Source organism: Myotis brandtii, unplaced genomic scaffold (genome assembly GCF_000412655.1).
Source record: "Myotis brandtii unplaced genomic scaffold, ASM41265v1 scaffold274, whole genome shotgun sequence".
NCBI lineage: Eukaryota > Metazoa > Chordata > Mammalia > Chiroptera > Vespertilionidae > Myotis > Myotis brandtii.
In genome coordinates, this window is record NW_005360425.1 from 1,696,338 (window position 1) to 1,715,772 (window position 19,435).

The window sequence follows — 19,435 nt, forward strand, 5'->3', positions numbered from 1 at the left end:
GTGAGTGGACTTTCTACAGCTGTGAGGCTTGCAGGGGGATGGGATAGGAGAGAGCTTACTCCAGCCTTCCCTAGTTTGGGGATGAGGGAGAGCTTGGGGGCTTTCTTGTTTTCCCAAAGCCTCCTTGGAGTAGAGGGTGCCTGGTGCCTAAGGCTGTCTGGTCTGTAGTCCTATTTCTGGGGAAAAGAAGGCTTTGAGGCTAGAGTGTTTATTCCATCCCCCTTCAGTTCTACCTAGCCCAGCTCTAGGGATGTCTTTTCAGGGCTCCAAATGGTTATTCCGCCTGGGGGAGACTAAGGAGGTGAATGGAAAGTAAGAACTTGGGGAGGGGAAGGGTGTCTTATACCAGCTACATCTACCAGGGTACACGTCTGTCCTGTGCAGGATTCATAATTGTTTCTGAGCAATTTGCAGGTGTTTGTGTGTTTGTGTGTTGTGTGTGTTCTTTGTGGTGTGTCTGCAGATCAGTTTGTTCATTCATTTAATATCTGTATATTGAACACCTCCTGTGTGCCAGGCATTCACACAGGAGATTCAGCAGTGACCAGGGCAGATGGTCCCTGCCTTTGAAGAACTTACAATCTAGGGTAGTGAGGGGTATGTGTGTAAAGATTTTGTCTAGGTCTAAGTGAGTGTTTGGATGTGTATGACTAGAAAGTGTCACATTACGTGTGTGTGTCTGTCTATGCCTTGTGTGTAATTTCTGTTCACCTCTTTTTGGGGTAGGTGGCCAGGTGCTAGTAGTTAGCTTTCACTTCCCCGTGTAGCTGAGTCCTAAAGGCCTTTTGCCCCCAGGCTGGGCCTGCATTTCCAGTCTACATTGTGGGGCTGGACTTGACAGGTGGCTAGAAGGAGACAGCAGTTTAACTCTGGGAAGCATGCCCCTCCCTTGAATGGTTCTGATCTCTTCCTGACCCCCCAGATGAGGATATGCGCCCCCCCTCCCCGCCAGCCAGACTGAAAGCAGAGCTCTGGTGATGGGAGGTTCTGGGCTGGCTTATTCATCTCATCTCCCACCTGAGCTGGTCCTCTACCAGCCAGGACAATAGTAACTCTAGACAAAGGCTTCTCTTAGGCTGTTTTTCCCTCCCTTTCCCCTCAAGCTAGAAAATAAAACTGGAGGCAGCAATCATGCTTGTGGCTAGAGAAGAGAAAGTAGTGGCCTTGCCCTAGCCCTTTCCCCAGGGTCCTATCTGTCTTGAAATTGATCCCTCCTGCTACTGTCAGGGCTCTCTATATGGAAGGAGCTGTGAACCGTGGAGACAATCTTGTATTCTCCTTCCCAGAGCCAGTATCTCTCCCTTCTTCAGCATTCTAATAGCTGCTTCTCTTTCCCAAGTCCTCTACTCTAGCTTCAGTCTCCTATATGCAGCCTGTCTTTATTCCCTAGCTTTCTCTTTTGAACTTTTTTATTGTTTCCTCAGTTGCAGCCTTGCTTCTTGCCCAAGCTCCTAACTCTAACCTGTGTTTCCCCAGCCCTAACTCTAACCTTCGTCCTTCCTTGGCTCCCAATTCAGGCCTTTTTCTGCTAACCTCCAGTCTAGTTTCTTGGCCAGCTCCCAACTTCAGCCTCTCTTCTTTCCTTAGTTTCCAAACTCTATCCTTTTAGCCCTTTCTCCTTTTCTGTCTCCAGCCTTAGCCATTTAGTTGCCTTAATCTTTTCTCAAACAAACACTGCCCCAACCCCCAACCTGGCCTTTTTAAAAATTTTCCTCCTGCTTACAGAGGAGCATTAAGATGATGCTGTTTTGTGTTTGGGATGGTGATGAATGAAGTGAGCACTTGCTACAGAGACTAGGGCATTCTTGGTCTGTTAGATACCTGGTGGAGGCATGTGTATTAATCTCATAGAAGGAAGGATTTTGTTACTGGGAGCCAGATTTATCCCCTCTACTTAACATGCAATAGGAACTTATTACATATTCAGTTGAATTTAAGATAGGCAAGGGTAATTTTCCTAATTGAAGAGAACTTTAAAAAAAATTAGCCTGGGATGTCTGAGCCAGTGGAAACCCTTAGTTGGCTTGGGTAGGCAGGAAAGGAGCTCCCCTTGCACTCTCCTGCTCCTGTTCTAGGGAACCTTGTGCCTTCTCTGATAGGAGTGTAAGGAGATGACTAGACTTTAGCCTTACCAGCCTCTTTGTCTTGTAGCTGCAGGCGCATACCTGCCCCCTCTGCAGCAGGTGTTCCAGGCACCTCGAAGGCCTGGCATTGGCACAGTGGGGAAACCAATCAAGCTCCTGGCCAATTACTTTGAGGTGGACATCCCTAAGATTGACGTCTACCACTACGAGGTGGATATCAAACCAGATAAGTGTCCTCGCAGAGTCAACCGGTAAGTGATGCACATCTAAGACACCAAATACAGGAGTCTTTACTTTTCTGAGTCTCAGAACCTCGAAAGAGGATCCAGAGATGTAAACAAACAAACTACTAGAGGGTAGTATTATCAAATTCAACAAAAAAGCTTTTGAGGAAGAGATTCCAAGTAAGGAAAATATCATTGGATTTGGCTATTTGGACATAATTAGTACCTTTTGTCAGAGCAGTTTTATTAAAGAAGTTGGGCTAGTAATCTAATTATAGTGAATTAAAGAATATGTGGACGGTAATGTGGTAGGGATGGTGAGACCAGAAAGCTTTTCCCAGATAGCTTGGCAGTGAAACACGGGGAGATAGGGAATATGTTGGCTAGAGTGGATTATAGGGGTCAAGTACAGTGCCTAGCCTATTACATTTCAATATTTGTTGAAATGAATGAATGAAAAGTTTTTAAGAATGAGACATGGATATGTTTATAAACTGAGGAGAAGGAGCTAGTGGAGGAGAGGTTAAAGGTACATGACAGAGAGGGGAAGAATGAGTGGGATGTCCTTGCTGAGGCAGGAGGACATTATAGGATACATAGTTGGAGGGATTATCCTTAGAGAGAAGCAGCAATATTTCTTTTTTTTTAAAATTTTATTTTATTGCTTAAAGTATTACAAAGAGTAGTACATATGTGTTCTTTTTTTCCCCATTGACCTTCCCCCGGCCTCCCTACCCCCAAGTATCTGGCGTCCATTGGTTATGCTTATATGCATGCATACAAGTCCTTCGGTTGATCTCTTACCTCCCCCCCTTGCAATATTTATTTTTAAATTATATTTTATAAGTATTTGAAAATTATATACATACAATGTAAATAAATTTGAAATATTACAAAAAGAATAGTAGTGAAAGATTTCTCTTGTTGCCCTCATCTCCAGTGTCCTAGTCCCTTTCCCCAGAGGCATTTATTGTTACCATTTTTTGAGTATGATTGTTACCATTCTTGAGTATGCTTCCAGATATTTTTGTTTGTATATGCAAACATATATGTATAGAATATAGAATCCTATATACCTTGTTATACACCTTGTTTTTTTTCCTACTAAACAATATATTTTGGAAAATAAGAATATCAGTACATGCATGTCTGCCTCATTCTTTGCTCAATAGGTATTTCATTGAATGTGATGTTATTATAATTTAATAACTCTGTTGAGGAACATTTAGGTTGAGTAAACTTTTGCTACAAAAATGAAACTGTATTAAATATTATTAAATATGTATACATTTTTCACTCAAGTATGAGTGTATGTATAGGATAAATTCCTAGGAGTGGATTTGCTGGCATAGACCATTTAAAAATTCTGAGATAATGCTAGTTTTTTTAAAGTAAGCTGTACCAATATTTACTCCCTTTAACAAGGTATTAAGAGTGCCTCTTGCCCTAGCTGGTTTGGCTCAGTGGATAGAGTGTCGGCCTGCGGACTGAAGGGTCCCAGGTTCGATTCCAGTTAAGGGCACATGCTCAGGTTGCAGGCTCGATCCCTAGTGGGGGGCATGCAGGAGGCAGCCAATCAATTATTCTCTCTCATCATTGATGTTTCTCTCCCTCTCCCTTCCTCTCTGAAATCAATTTTTTTAAAAAGTGCCTCTTCCCCATATCTGCACCAATCTAATATATTGTATTTTTTATCTTGGACATTTTGGTAAGTAGAAATTATACTTGAATTTAATTTTTATTACTTTTCCATTTTTTATTATAGAATTTCAATTCATATGAAAAATATTTATCTCATAATTTCATTCAGGGTTTGGCTTCCTTGTTTTTTTAATCCTCACTGAAGGAGTTGGGATATTTTTTCCACTGAGTTTTAGAGAGAGTGAAAGGGAGTGGGGGAAGGAGAGGGAGAGAGAGAGAGAGAGAGAGAGAGAGAGAGAGAGAAACATCGATTGGCTGCCTCCCGCTCACACCCCCAACCAGGGGTGAGGATTGAACCTGCAACTGAGGTATGTGCCCCTGGCAGGGAATCAAAGAACCTGCAACCCTTCGGTCTACAGGCCTATTCTCTAACCACCAGGGTTTGGCTTCTATATATATATATATTTTTTTCTTTTTTAAATATATTTGTATTGATTTCAGAGAGGAAGGGAGGAGAGAGAGATAGAAACATCAATGATGAGACTCATTGATTGGCTGCCTCCTACATGCCCCCTACTGGGGATTGAGCCCGCAACCCAGGCATGTGCCCTTGACCAGAATCAAACCTGGGACCCTTAAGTCGGAAGGCTGACACTCTATCCACTGAGCCAAACCGGCTAGGCCTGACCTGGAATTGAACTGGTATCTCCTGGTTCATAGGTCGATGCTCAACTATTGAGCAACACTAGCCGAGCTGGCTTCTTTTTTTTAATGAGGTAACATCGATTAATAATAACATAAATTTCAGGTTTACAACTTTGTAATTCAGTATTTCTATATGCTATTGGGTGCTTACCACCAAAAGCCTAGTTTCCACCCATCACCATATGTTTGACCCCTTTATCCATTTCACTCTTCCCCCAACCCCTTCTCTCTGGTAACCACCAACATGTTGTCTGAATCTATGAATTTGCTTTTGTTTGTTCATTTGTTACTTTTTGGTTTATATTCTATGTATGAGTGAAATCATACGGTTTTATCTTTTTTCTTCTGTCTTATTTCATTTAGCATAATACTCTCAGGATCCCTCCATATTCTTGCAAATGGCAATATTTCATCTTTTTATGGTTAAGTAGTATTCCATTATATGTCTATATCTATATACATCACACCTCCTTTACATATTCATTCATTGATAGACACTAATTGGTTTTTTAAAATCTTGGCTGCTGTAAGTAATGCTGCAGTATACATAAGGTACATAGATTTTTTAAATTAGTTTTCATATTTTTGGATAAATACCCAGAGGAGGAATTGCTGGATTAGATGGTAGTTCTTAATTTTTTGAGAAACCTCCATAATTTAGTGGCTGTATCAATTTACAAAACCCTTTGTACATCTTGCCAACACTTGCTATTATTTCCTTTTTGATAATAGCCATTTTAACAGGTATGAGGTGATTGATGTCCCATGATTTTGATTTGCATTCCCCTAATAATTATTGATGTTGAACATTTTTTCATGTGCCTATTGGCCATTTGTATGTTTTCCTTTGAAACATGTCTATTCAGATCCTCTGTCCATTTTTAAATTCAGTTGTTTGTTTTTTTGTTGTTGAGTTGTATAAATTCTTTATATATTTTGGATGTTAGCTCCTTATTGGAAACATCATTTGTAAATATCTACTCCCATTTAGTTGGTTTCTTTTTTGTTTTGTTGATGGTTTCCTTTGCTGTGCCGAAGCTTTTTAGTTTGATATAGTTCAATTTGTTTATTTTTGTTTTTGTTTCTCTTGCCTTTGAAGTGAAATTCACAAAAAGACCACTAAGACCAATGTCTAGAATCTTAGTGCCTATATTTTCTTTATGTATTTTATTGTTTCAGGTTGTAAATTCAAGTCTTTGATCCGTTTTTAGTTAATTTTTGTGTACAGTGTAAGATAATTGTCCAGTTTCATTCTTTTGCATAATAATATCCAGTTTTCTGAACACCATTTATTGGAGAGACTTTCTCCATTGTATATTCTTGGCTCCTTTGTTGTAAATTAGTTGTTCATTATATGTGTGGGTTTATTTCTGGGCTCTCAATTCTGTTTCATTGATCTGTGTGTCTGTTTTTCTGTATTTTGGTCTAATGAGTAAAGTTGAACATATTTTTCAGATGTTTAAAAATCATATATGGAAGGATGTTTCAAATCTGAGGAAAGAAAATGAAGAGGCTTGAATATATAAATATGACTGTATGCCTGGGAACTTGGTGGGGGGGACTTTGCATACTATGGTTTACTATAACTCTGTTCAGACTTTTAAAGTTGCCTTTTTTTTTTAGCCTTTATTGTTGGGAGTATTACAGATGTCTCTCCCTTACTCCCCCCCATTGCCCTCCTCCATCCAGATCCCGCTGCTCCTAGGCCTTCACCACTGTATTGTCTGTGTCCATGGTTAATGCATATATACATATAAATTCTTTGGTAATCTCTTCCCACCCCGCCTCTCCCCCCTTCCCTCTGGAGATTTGTCATTCTGTTCCATGTTTCCATGCCTCTGGTTCTATTTTATTCATCAGTTTATTTTGTTCATTAGATTCCTGTTTGTTTATTTTGATTTTTTAGATTCAATTTTTGATAAATATGTATTTATTGCCATTTTATTATTCATATTTTTTATCTTTTCTTCTTTTTCTTCTTCTTAAAGAAGACCCTTCAATATTTCATGTAATACTTGTTTGGTAGTGATGAACTCCTTTAGCTTTTTCTTGTCTGTGAAACTCTTTATCTGACCTTCAATTCTTATCATTTTTTTAAAGTATATTTTTATTCAGAGAGGAAGGGAGAGGGAGAGAGAGAGAGAAACATCAGTGATGAGAGAGAATCATTGATCGGCTGCCTCCTGCACACCCCCTACTAAGGATTGAGCCTGCAACCTGGGTATGTGCTCTTGACCGGAATCGAACCCAGGACCCTTCAGTCTACAGGCTGATGCTCTATTCACTGAGCCAAACCAGCTAGGGCATGACCTTCAATTCTTGATAGCTTTGCTGGGTAGAGTAATCTTAGTTGTAGGTCCTTGCTTTTTATCATTTTCAGTCTCAATGTGGTTTCTTCTTTAATTCTCTAGTTGTAGGGCTTCCATTCAGCCAGATTTCAGGTGGTTCTCAATGATGGTTCTCTGTATTTTAGTTGTAATCTTGATGTTGTGGGAGGATGCGAGTACCTCGTTTACCTATGCCGTCATCTTCTAGGGTTGCTTTTTGATAGGAGATAGAAATAGGTTCTGGTGTTAGGAGGTAGTTGAGAAGGTTTGACATAGTCTGTGAGGAATGGAAGTGATCAGGACATGAAAAAGATTGTTGGGTAGCACTGAAACCTAACTGGTTACAGTTGCTTCCAATATACATTTTGAATGTTTTTATCCAGTACTACTCAAAAGCTTTGGTTTAGAAAGTAAAGATGTCAAATGGTTGGATGGTTTGGGATTTTGAAGGATAGATGGATACTGTGGTATCTAAGTGGCAGAGTATAGAATGTGAAATCTAGAAAGAGATAACAATAGGTGGTGGGACCTAAGGGCTTCAGAGAGATGGAGGAGATGAGGTTCTTCTTCCACAGTTTATTCCTATCCTAATTTAGATCTCTTTCCCATCCATATTTTTTTATTATCAGCTTGGGAATTAGAGGAGCCTCAATTCTATTCCTGATTCTGGATAGACCCTAAGATAAAAGCCTTTCTCCCCTTAGTCTCCCTCTCTGTTTAGAAGGCACTCACTCTTTTAGGTCCTTTAGGACCTTTAGTGATGTGAAGACCAGAAGCATCACATGGGAGCATGTTAGAAATGTAGAATTTTAGGCTTTGGTCTAGACCCACTGAGTTAGAATCTTCATTTTAATCAGAATCTGCATTTTAATAAGAACTCCAGATGATTCATATGAACATTGAAGTTTGAGAAGCACAGTGACAGAGCAGATGAGATTAAAGCTGCTAGGCCCTGGCTGGGTGGCTCAGTTGGTTGGAGCGTCGTCCCATACACCAAAATGTTGGGGTTTGATCCCTGGTCAGGGAGCATATGAGAGGTGGTCGATCAATGTTTCTCTCATATAGATGTTTCTCTCTCTCTCTCTCAAAACCAATAAAAACATGTCTTTGTATGAGAATGGAAAAAGAAAAGAGTAGCTGCTAGGAGAGAATGTAGTAGATGGAACATTCCCTGACCTTTTAATTACTTCTAAAAGCTTGAAGTGGTAGTCTCTCAGCTTCCACAGGCTGTTCCTATCCCCACAGGGAAGTGGTGGAATACATGGTCCAGCATTTCAAGCCTCAGATCTTTGGTGATCGCAAGCCCGTGTATGATGGAAAGAAGAACATTTACACTGTCACAGCACTGCCCATTGGCAATGAACGGGTAAGGTGGGAGTCTAGACCTGTGTCAAGGGGTCTGGGATGGGACAGAGCTCATGTAAGCCTGTTTCCAGTCTGGCAGTCCAGAGATCCCTTTCATTCTTTTGTGCTGAGAAAGTGTGTTCTAGGGTGAGGGATGGATAGGTGCTGATGTTTGTTTCACTTGCTATATGTCTATCCCTGTTCTAGGCAGATTGAGAATAGACTTAAAATAGACCTAGACCTTAAGGACTTTCTGCTAGGTGTGGTTGAGAGAGACAGAAGCACTGAAACAAGGAGACTGAGCCAAGGTGGCTGGAGACTAAGCTGCATTTACTGTGAAGTTTTCATTGTGAACTCCTATCAGCTTAAGGGACAGATTCTTAGCAAATCCACAGTTGGGGTGGGGCAGGGCAGGGAATGTTGGACTGTGAGAAAGCATTGACAGTCCTTCCCCTCTTTCTCTCTATTGAAGGTTGACTTTGAGGTGACAATCCCCGGGGAAGGGAAGGATCGAATATTCAAGGTCTCCATCAAGTGGCTAGCCATTGTGAGCTGGCGCATGCTGCATGAGGCCCTGGTCAGTGGCCAGATCCCTGTTCCCCTGGAGTCTGTGCAAGCCCTTGATGTGGCCATGAGACATCTGGCATCCATGAGGTACTGGGTATAGTTAGTATCTGGGCTACTAGCGGTGTCAGAACTGCTATGGGCGTAGTGGGGCAGGGGCGGAGGGGAATGAGCACATATTAAGGTCCTACAGTGTGCTTTTCAAACAAAATATTCTTTGAAACCGTATCACATGCCAAGCAAGTGTGTATATACATTTAGATGGGTTAAATCATTGGTCCTGTCCCTTTTAGATATCTTTGAGCTGCACCCCATCTGTCCCTGCAGGGCAGAGAAAGGGTAGAGACTTCACAAGGTCAGTTACACAACTAGTAAAGGATCAGAGCTGGAATTAAAGCCCTGGTGTCCTGCCTTCCAGGCCAGGGCTCCTCCGTGCCCAGGATGCCTCACAGGGTGGGGGCCTGTGCCCGAGGGACCAGTTCTCTGCCTGTCCCTGCCAGGTACACCCCTGTGGGCCGCTCCTTCTTCTCACCGCCTGAGGGCTACTACCACCCGCTGGGGGGTGGGCGCGAGGTCTGGTTCGGCTTTCACCAGTCTGTGCGCCCTGCCATGTGGAAGATGATGCTCAACATTGATGGTGAGTGGGGAGAGCTATGGAGCCAGGGGCACCCTGAGTCCATTGACCGCACTCCCAGCCTCATCCCTCTCAGCTCTGCAACCATATTCCTAGTCTAATCCCTACGGCCCTGTACCCCTCCCCCATCCCATAACCCTATAAGGAAGAGGGTGTAAAGAGCAGTACTTCCATTTATTCTGGAAGACAGAACCTGAGCTAAGCTATACCTACTCTGTCCCCACAGTCTCAGCCACTGCCTTCTACAAGGCACAGCCGGTGATTGAGTTCATGTGTGAGGTGCTGGACATCAGGAACATAGATGAGCAGCCCAAGCCGCTCACGGACTCTCAGCGTGTGCGCTTTACCAAGGAGATCAAGGGTGAGGACCCAAGCAGGCAGGGAAGAGAAACAGCCTTACTTTTTCTTTAGCCCTAAAAGAAAATCCCCTGGGGATATGTTCAGGAGAGAGGCCAAGCCTGGGAACATGAGCAACTTGTTTCAACCCTGACAAGCAGTGTGTATATTCTAGGCCTGAAGGTAGAAGTGACCCACTGTGGACAGATGAAGAGGAAATACCGTGTGTGTAATGTTACACGCCGCCCTGCCAGCCATCAGACGTAAGTTGACAGGGCTGCTAAGCTATACCATTAGTGGAAGAGGACAGATATTTCAACACACTCCCTTCACTCCCTCCCGTTCCACCACTGACCTTGTGAATAAGTCTTGGACTGGCCCTGTTTTTGAATAAGCTGTGGGTATTTGTCACCCCTGTCCCAACCTTCCCAGGTCCATTGATACTCTCCCTACCATTTTTGCCTTCTTGGTCTCCATCTTTCCTCCATGGGCCTTTGCCATAGATCAGGCATCTTCCCCTGACTCTTCCATCAGTTTGTAAATGTTAGCATCTCTTTCAACTTATATTTCCTCCTGAAAAAGAAAGCTCCTGGGCTAGACCTTGGGAAAGCCCTCACTGATTTCATCTACCTTCTTGACCTCAGACTATACTGGACTATGAGCACCTACTGTGTGTCAGGCTTTATGCCCAACACTGGAAATACAGATGAGTAAGGTCAGGTCCTGTTGGTTGTGGAACTTGCTGCTCAAATCTTTGGCTTCTCTTTTGGAGCCCTGTATTGCCTGCTTTCCCAAGAGTGGCAGTACTCTAAAGAGGCTGGATAGTGATAAAGCCAAGTCTGGGGCTTCCATGGTTGTAGGTCTGGAGAGGTGGGAATCAGTCCTGAGCTCTGACACCTCCTTTCTTTCCTCCAAACAGGTTTCCCTTGCAGCTGGAGAGTGGACAAACTGTGGAGTGCACAGTGGCACAGTATTTCAAGCAGAAATATAACCTTCAGCTCAAGTATCCCCACCTGCCCTGCTTGCAAGTTGGCCAGGAACAAAAGCATACCTACCTGCCCCTGGAGGTGAGGCTGCCAAGTAATGGTTGGGCTGGGAAACAAGCATTGTATCTGCACACTGATCATCAGAGGTCTGCTCTCTATTTGTAATCTCTCATCTTCATTTTGAAGTTTGGGAAATTGACATTCTGAGAGATATGAGGTCATTCTGCGAAATGTAGGCCTCATTCTTACCTGCTAAATTGTTTTCTTATTTCCAATACTGCTCTCATGTTTTTAGGGCTGCCAGGCAGAGGTGAAAGCTGTATTTACTGTCTAATAAGTGATTAATTAGATTTCAAATACCCACATTCATGTCCTCTTAATTTCTCTTTCCCTGTCTTCTGAAGTTCAGGATGTGAAAAAACCTAGAGATACAAGTGTACCTTATTTTATAGAAAATGAAGATGAAAGTTATTACCTACTAGTATAACATGAATCCTATTTTCCTAATGATCAATGTGTTCTTTTTAAAAAAGTTTTAGACCCAAGATTTGTTATATTTTTATGTTTCAACAGATGTTTAAAATCCTGCAATTAAAGACAGTAGTAATATTTTTAAGTTATAGAATACAAATATGGAACTATAGTGCTGCATTTGGTTAGATAGACAACAGACAAAATGTCTACGGAGAAACTACTGCTGACTGCTTCATTGTCTAGTCCATTGCTACTTAAAGTGTGGCCAATGGACCAACAACATGGGTACTATACAGGAGCTCATTTGAAATACAGATTCTCAGGTTCCACCAGACCTATTGAATCAGAATCTGTCTTTTAACAGAATCCAAAGAGGATTCATATGAACATTAAAGTTGGAGAAGCACTAACTTAGGCTATTGTCTTACTTTGTTCCAGCAGCAGGAGTCAAATAGGACCAAAGCTCAAGCCTTCTGTTAGCCTCTGGGATTTCAGAGCTAACTAGAGGGAACTGGGCTGAAGAGAGAAGAGATTCCAAAACCCAAGAACTTTGACTTAGTTAATAGGTGCTGATGCACAGAAAGTGGGATGAAGGCAATATTTTCTCTGAGATATAAACAGAAGTCTTTAGGGATGATCTCAGCTAAGTAGATAGGCTTTAGATAATATCTACTACCAGTTGAGATTTGTTAGCAAATTAACATTACTTCTGTTTTGTTTTGTTTTTAAATCCTCACCTGAGGATATGTTTATTGATGAGAAAGAGGGAGTAAAGAGAGAAAACATTTCTCAGTTGTCTCCCATACACCCCAAACCAGGGATCAAACCTGCAGCCTAGGTATGTGCCCTGACCTGGAATCAAACCCACAACCTTTTTGGTATATGAGACAATGCTCCAACCTACTGAGCACCCAGCTGGGCAATATTACTTCTGTTTAAACAATACTTTCCAAGGTGAATAATTTATACAATGACTTATATTTCGACATTTACTATTGTTTATTTAACAAATATTTTTTGGGCTCCTATTATGTGTCATATACTCTTTTAGGTGCCAGAATGTAGAGATTAACAAGACAAGGTCGCTGCTGTCATGGAGCTTACATTGTAGAAGGGAGAGATAGATAATAATTGATAAATAAGATAGTTTCAGATGGTGGTAAGTGCTATAAGAATAATAAAACAGATTTAGGGGATAGAAGTAAGGGTGGAGGAGTTAGGAGAGCCACTTTAGTTATTGTGGTCAGGGAAGGCCTCTTTTAGGAGACATTTGAGCTGAGTCCCAAGTTATGAGATAGAATCAACCTTGTAACAGCCTGAGGAAAGAGCCTTCTAGGCATGAGGTAAGTAGCAAGTACAAAGGCTCTATCTAAACCAGCAGGAAGCTTGGGTCTTTTTAAGAGATAGACAGAGGCCATAGTGGCTGGCATGTAGTATATGAGGGAAAAAGTAGTAGGAGATGATTTTAGGGAGAGGTTGAGGGTCAAGTCATGTAGGCTATATAGCCTGGTGGGATTTTTTTTTTTTTAAAGAATAGCTTTATCAAGATATAATTCACATACCATAAAATTCACTCTCTTAAAATGTACAAGTCAGTGGTTTTTTAGTATTTTCACCGTTATGCAATCATCACCACTAGCTGACACTAAAATATTTTTACCATCCCCAGAAGAAAGTCCATAACTATTATAGTCACTATTCCTTTGCCCCCACACTTTCCCTTCCACCCCTAGTAATCACTAATCTATTCTGTCTCTGTGACTTTGTCTATTTTGGATATTTCATATAAATCAAATTATATAATACTAGAGGCCTGGTGCACGGATTCATGCGGGGGGGGGGCATGGGGCGGGGAGTCCCTCAGCCTGGCCTGCACCCTCTTGCAATCCGGAACCCCTGCCTGACCTGCAGGGATCGGGCCTAAACCGGCAGTCGGACATCCCCCGAGGGATGTAGCAGTACGCCAATCGGCAGGTGGCAAGGGAGGAGCCCGAGCCCGAGCCGGGCCAGCTGCACAGCACTGCTCGCACTCCTCCCGGCCCGCTTGCCACCATTGGAGAGCTGCTTTACTACCTTATGAATCCAGTTTGTGCATATTGAGTTTTTTAGTATTCAGAAGAGCTCTATACTGGGAGGTTTGGTAAATAATAAGTTATCCTGCAATTTATTGAGTTTATAGTGTTCTAGAATGGTACTCAGTCCTTTAAGTGCTTTATTTTATTTAATCTCCAAACAACCCTATGAGATTGTTACTGTTCTCCCCATTTAACATATGAGACTGAGCCCAGATCTGGTGCTGGATCCTTAGCTGTCTTTTTTCTTTTTTAATATTCAGAGAGGAAAGGAGAGAGAAAAAGAAACATCAATAATGAGAGAGAATCATTGATCGGCTGCCTCCTGCACACCACCTCCTACTGGGGATGGAGTCCGCAATCTGGGCATATGCCCCGACTGGGAATCGAACCATAATGTCCAGCTTCATAGGCCAACACTCATTCACTGACCCATACCAGGTTGGATCCTTAGCTCTTAATTACAAAATGGCTATTTTGTCTTTGGTATTGCACATGGATATTTTCCAACTTACCTGTATGCCCAAAGAATTTTGCAGTCCTCTTCCCAAGGCTGACAGCCAAGGTCTCTTCTCTTACTGTGGGACTCAGTATAGGATGGACTGAACTCAAGCCAGAACTGTCTTCCTTGTTTCCTCAGGTCTGTAACATTGTGGCTGGGCAGCGCTGCATTAAGAAGCTGACCGACAATCAGACTTCGACCATGATAAAGGCTACAGCTAGGTCGGCCCCAGACAGACAGGAGGAGATCAGCCGCCTGGTCAGTGGGGCTGCAGAGAAACATGTGCTCGATTGCTCAGTCACTGGGGCCCCTGGTAGCATAGATGCTTTTCTGCCTTGGCAGGACTCTCGGGAGGACACACGTCTAGATTTGTTGCCTGGGACTCCATAGCACTGCTCTTGCTTCTTGACCCTGTAGCTACTTTGCTTCCTATTTCTCTTTCCCTTTTATCTTACTTCCCTATGTTATCCCCTCCCACTTTCATCATCTTCCACTTTCCCTCCTTTTTTAGGGCTATTTCTCGCCAGTCTCAGCTGCCCAGGGCATTCTACTTGGGACCCAGAGGGTGAGCATTATTGCCAAGCTGCTACTCTCCTGAGATCCCCTTCTTTTGTCTTGTAGATGAAGAATGCCAGCTACAACCTAGATCCCTACATCCAGGAATTTGGGATCAAAGTGAAGGATGACATGACGGAGGTGACAGGACGAGTGCTGCCGGCGCCCATCTTGCAGTATGGCGGCCGGGTGAGCAGGGTCAGGGCCAGACAACATCTCTGGGGCATTTTGGGAGGAGGTTGGGTTGTATAGCCAGGGGCTTTTGTTCCCCTACCCACCTGGCTTTACTGAGGCTCACCTGGGCGCCCCCTTTGCCTATCTCCAGAACCGGGCCATTGCCACACCCAATCAGGGTGTCTGGGACATGCGAGGGAAGCAGTTCTACAATGGGATTGAGATCAAAGTCTGGGCCATCGCCTGCTTCGCACCCCAAAAGCAGTGTCGAGAAGAGGTGCTCAAGTAAGGAGGACTGGTTGTATGGATAGCAGGGTGGGGAAAGGACCCTACAGTTGCCTATTTCCCTTATCCCTATGAGGCCAAGATTTGATCTATAGTATGCTCTTGCTTGGTGGTTCTCAACCTTCCTAATGCTGCGACCCTCTTATACAGTTCCTCATGTTGTGGTGACCCCCAATTTCATTGTTACAAATTGAACATAATTAAAGCATAGTGATTAATTACAAAAACAATATGTAATTATATATGTGTTTTCCGATGGTCTTAGGCGACCCCTGTGAAAGGGTCGTTCAACCCCCAAAGGGGTCGCGACCCACAGGTTGAGAACCGCTGCTCTTGTTGATTCTTGACTCTGCTTCCTTGTGCTGTCTGGCTCAAACTTCTACCTGTTCCTTTTCTGCCAATCTGTGGTCAGAAGTTTTGGTAAGGAGCCCTATCTGTTCAGAGATGATTATTTCAAGGCATGAACCTCCTAAGACAGGTCTGAATTATTTTATTGTTATAATTATTAACATGGTAATAAATAATAGTAATGACTATAATGTTTATGCCAACATTTTACGTTTTTTAATTTCATCTTCATAGTGAGCAGGTGGTGGTATTTCCATTTTCAGGAAACTGAGGCTCAAAGAGGTTAAGTAACTTGTACAAAGTTTGCATATCAAGAAAAGTGTCAGAGTTCACAGCAAATCAGATCTGAGGCTTCAAAGCTTTCTTTCCTAATTGGAAACAAAAAAGAGTAGCTTATTCATCTGATCCTCTGAGTTGTCCTCTCCTGTGCACAAAATGTATTAGGTCCAAGTAACCTGAATTAGGTGAACATGAGTTGTAAAGGTCTCTGCATGAATAGACAGCAATGACAAAAGTGATACAGCCAAATGGTTTAAAAAAACAAGTAAGGGGAGTAAGTCTTGAGTGAGTGAATGAGTAAAGTGGAAGAAATCAATGACTCTTCCCCTGCAGTCTTTTTTTAAAGACAACTTTATTGGGATGTATTTCAAATATCACAAAAGTCACTCATTTAAAGTGTAAAATTTGGTATTTCCTGCCGTTTTTGAAGTGGTAGTTTCTTAATTCTATGGATCTGGGATGGGGTCAGTGTACTCCAAGGCTGAGGAAGAGTTGGAATTGACCACTTTGGACAGGTATGAGAATAATAGAGATATGTGCCCTGGTGGGATCAGCTGGCCTTGGGGTTTTCATAAGAATTATTTAAAGCAGCCCCTGATGAATGTGGGGACTCCAGCTGCCCTGCTCTCCCTTCTCCTTTTTCCCCTCACAGGTACCCAACTACTACCAATACAATTATAGTTTCTTTTTAGCCCCATTTAAGCCAGGCTTCTTCTAGCCTTGGTTTAGCATTGGAGGGCTGGCTGGTCCTTAGCAATATTAGAAAGGCTCCCAGCTCTCTGCCTTCATGCCTTTGTGTCATCTTGTTGATAGCTTTATTCTCCATGTGCTTCTCTGTTATTCCCATGTCTTTCCCTTGTCCCATTATTTTGACAATCAGTCCATAGGGTCAACCCTTAGAATTTTTCTTTCAGTTAAAGAAGTCCTATACTTCAGCCATATATCACTTTTAGCATAGGATTTCAAGACCTTCCCCATTCTAAACTTCTAACATTTTGTGGCCAGCAGCACTGAACATAATATCCCAAATGATCTGGTAGTAGGGAGAAGATTGGGACTACCACTTTTCTTGAAGTAAAGGCACACTATTAATGGAATCTACTAACACATTGGTTATTTTAGTTGCAGTTGGTTATTGCAATTTTAGTTATTGCAGTTGTATATAATGGAAGAGAAATGGAAAAAATACTGTTAATAGTTCATCAGAGCCCTGGCTCTTATTTACATGAAAAAATGGTTAGGTTATATTTCTTTATTCTAAGATTTATTTTGAAATATTAAAATATATATAGAATTATATGGCAGACACCCATGTATTCATCATCCCAAGTTTTTTCTTTTAAGTAGATAAAATATTATAGGTAAATTTTAGATTTCCTTTATATCCTCCAACCTGGTCCCATTCCTCCCTTCTGATGCAGCTGCTCTCATGAATTATTGTAATCTTTCTTTCCAATTTATACATTTTAAATACCTATATGATATAAATTATTTTATCTTTTTTTAAAATATATTTTTATTGATCTCAGAGAGGAAGGGAAAGGGAGATAGAGATAGAAACATCAATGATGAGAGAGAACCATTGATCGGCTGCCTCCTGCACGCCCCCCACTGAGGATCAAGCCCACAACCTGAGCACATGCCCCCGACTGGAATCAAACCCGGGACCCTCTAGTCCGCAGGCCAACGCTCTATCCACTGAGCCAAACCAGCCAGGGTGATATAAATGATTTTAAATTTTACATAGCAGTATTATACAGTATTTGTCTTTCTTTTTTTAACTAAATATGTGAAAAATACTTATTTTCTCACTATATAGGTTTTTTAATCATATTGACATTTATACATTATATAATAGCATCCTCTAAACGAGGGGCGGGGAACCTTTTTCCTGCGAAGAGCATTTGGATATTTATAACAACATTCACGGTCCAGCCAATTGATGTTTAGCAACTTAAAAATTAGCCCTCTTTGTTCAAATTAAAATAAGGTTCCAAAAGCCCTGGCTTAGTGTGGCTCAGTTGGTTGGACGTCGTCCCATACACCGAAAGGTTGCCACTTAAAATTAGCAACTTAAAAATTAGCCTGCTCTATTTGGTCAAACATCTCACCTTAATGCCTTGACAGAGCCACACCAAATTATTTCGCAGGCCTTATACGGCCCACCCCTGCTCTAAACAATTTGCTTTTTTCTCTATTTGTACCTTATTACTTTTGATCTAAATGCAGGAGTCTCACAAATTAAATTTCCTGCTGTTCATTTCAGTCTGTAATTATATTTATGTAGCTTTTTATTTTTTTTATTGCTCCAGTCAACAAAAGAGAAACTTTATTGAGGCCCCAGCGTCATAGGGTTCAGGTAGAGGGCTGCCCTGTAGACCCAAGGAGTTGGTGGAGGGGCCTTATTCAACTTTCTTCTTGGGGCGCAGGTTGTTGGTGTGACCGCACTTCTTCTTGCGGCAGTTGACAACACGGGGGTGCAGGCGGGCATAACACTTGTGGCAGATCATCTTGTCGCAGTTGTACTTTTGCATGAGCTGGCGGAGGGAGGGTTCGATGATGCCACCCTTCAGACGAAGAACCAAGTGCAGGGTGGACTCTTTCTGAATATTTTAGTCTGAGAGAGTGCGGCCATCCTCTAGCTGTTTGCCCGCAAAAATCAGATGCTGCTGGTCAGGTGGGATGCCCTCCTTGTCTTGGATTTTAGCTTTGACATTCTCAATGGTGTCATTGGGCTCAATCTCAAGGGTGATGGACTTGCCAGTCAAGGTCTTCACAAAGATCTGCATCTCTGCATCTGCTGGGGAGACTGTTCCTCTGCCTCATTTGTAGCTTAATTTTTAAAATCTATTGCATGTGTAACCTTTCTTCCACCTTTACCTCCCTTTCCCAGGGTAAAGCCCTAAAACCAAAGGAAAGAGGCTTGTTTAATCTTTCTCAACCACAAAGAACAGGAGGGGAAGAGATAGCTCATTTTTACTGAGCATCCTCCTATGTTCCAATCACTATTGAAACCTTATTATATGTATTTTTAAATATATTTTAACTAGTGACCTGGTGCACAGATTCGTGCATTGAAAGAAAATTAATTAGAAGGTGCCCAGTGGGGCAGAACTGGGCGAGATGGGCCAGACAAACCCCAGAGCCAACCTCCCGCGGTCCCTCCCTGGTGTCTGCGTAGTGAGCGGGGGCCCTCCAGCAGGTGGGGTCCCTCGGCCTGGCCTGTGAGGATTCGGTGAAACCGGCTCTCCAACATCCCCAGAGGGGTCCTGGTGTGCAAGAGGGCATTCTGCAAAGTTGCTGTCGTACAGGGTTGGAACGCAAACGCAAGTGTGCAGTAAACCAGATTTGGGGCCAACAGTGCCCCAGCAACAACATAACCCACGGCTGAAGGTGAAATCACATGGCCTTGTGAGGAATCGGGGTCCTTCCTCTCTGGTTTCAGGGTGCATCACCCGAGAACCGCCGCTGCAGAGTCACTGCAGCTCAGCAGCTCCTGCATTGAGCATCTGTCCCCTGGTGGTCAGTGCACATCATAGTGACCAGTCAGATGGTTGGACACTTAGCATATTAGCCTTTTATATACATACTAGAGGCCCGGTGCACAAAAATTTGTGCATTGGGGGGGGAGGGGGGTCCCCCAGCCCAGCCTGTGCCCTCTCGCAGTCTGGGACCCTTTGGGAGATAACGACCTGCTGGCTTAGGCCTGCTCCTGGGTGGCAGAAGGCAGGCCCAATCCCTAAGTGCAGCCCCTGGTCGGGCTCAGAGCAGGGCTGATTGGGGAGTTGGGGCGCCGCCCCGTCATGCACAGAGCAGGGCGGATTGGGAGGTTGTGATGCCACCCTCAGTCACGCTCAGGGTAGGGCCGATTGGGGGGTTGGGGCACCGCCCCCTGTCACAC

The 19,435-nt window shown here is 42.9% G+C and overlaps 1 protein-coding gene and 1 pseudogene across 3 annotated transcripts in view; one reads left to right on the forward strand and one right to left on the reverse strand.

Annotated features, from left to right (window-relative positions):
• AGO1 (argonaute RISC catalytic component 1) overlaps positions 1-19,435 on the forward strand; it is a 40,857-nt gene that overhangs the window by 2,774 nt on the left and 18,648 nt on the right. For 2 of the 3 annotated variants that reach the window (XM_005868580.2, XM_014541536.1), the window contains exons 2-11: positions 2,152-2,335; positions 8,227-8,347; positions 8,798-8,979; positions 9,390-9,526; positions 9,750-9,884; positions 10,035-10,122; positions 10,779-10,926; positions 14,032-14,151; positions 14,515-14,646; positions 14,774-14,907. In XM_005868580.2, coding sequence (XP_005868642.1) covers positions 2,152-2,335; positions 8,227-8,347; positions 8,798-8,979; positions 9,390-9,526; positions 9,750-9,884; positions 10,035-10,122; positions 10,779-10,926; positions 14,032-14,151; positions 14,515-14,646; positions 14,774-14,907 — 1,381 coding nt within the window. The remainder of the gene's footprint in view (positions 1-2,151; positions 2,336-8,226; positions 8,348-8,797; positions 8,980-9,389; positions 9,527-9,749; positions 9,885-10,034; positions 10,123-10,778; positions 10,927-14,031; positions 14,152-14,514; positions 14,647-14,773; positions 14,908-19,435) is intronic. The other variant, XM_005868581.2, reaches the window with a different exon arrangement.
• LOC102260405 lies at positions 17,823-18,347 on the reverse strand (annotated as a pseudogene).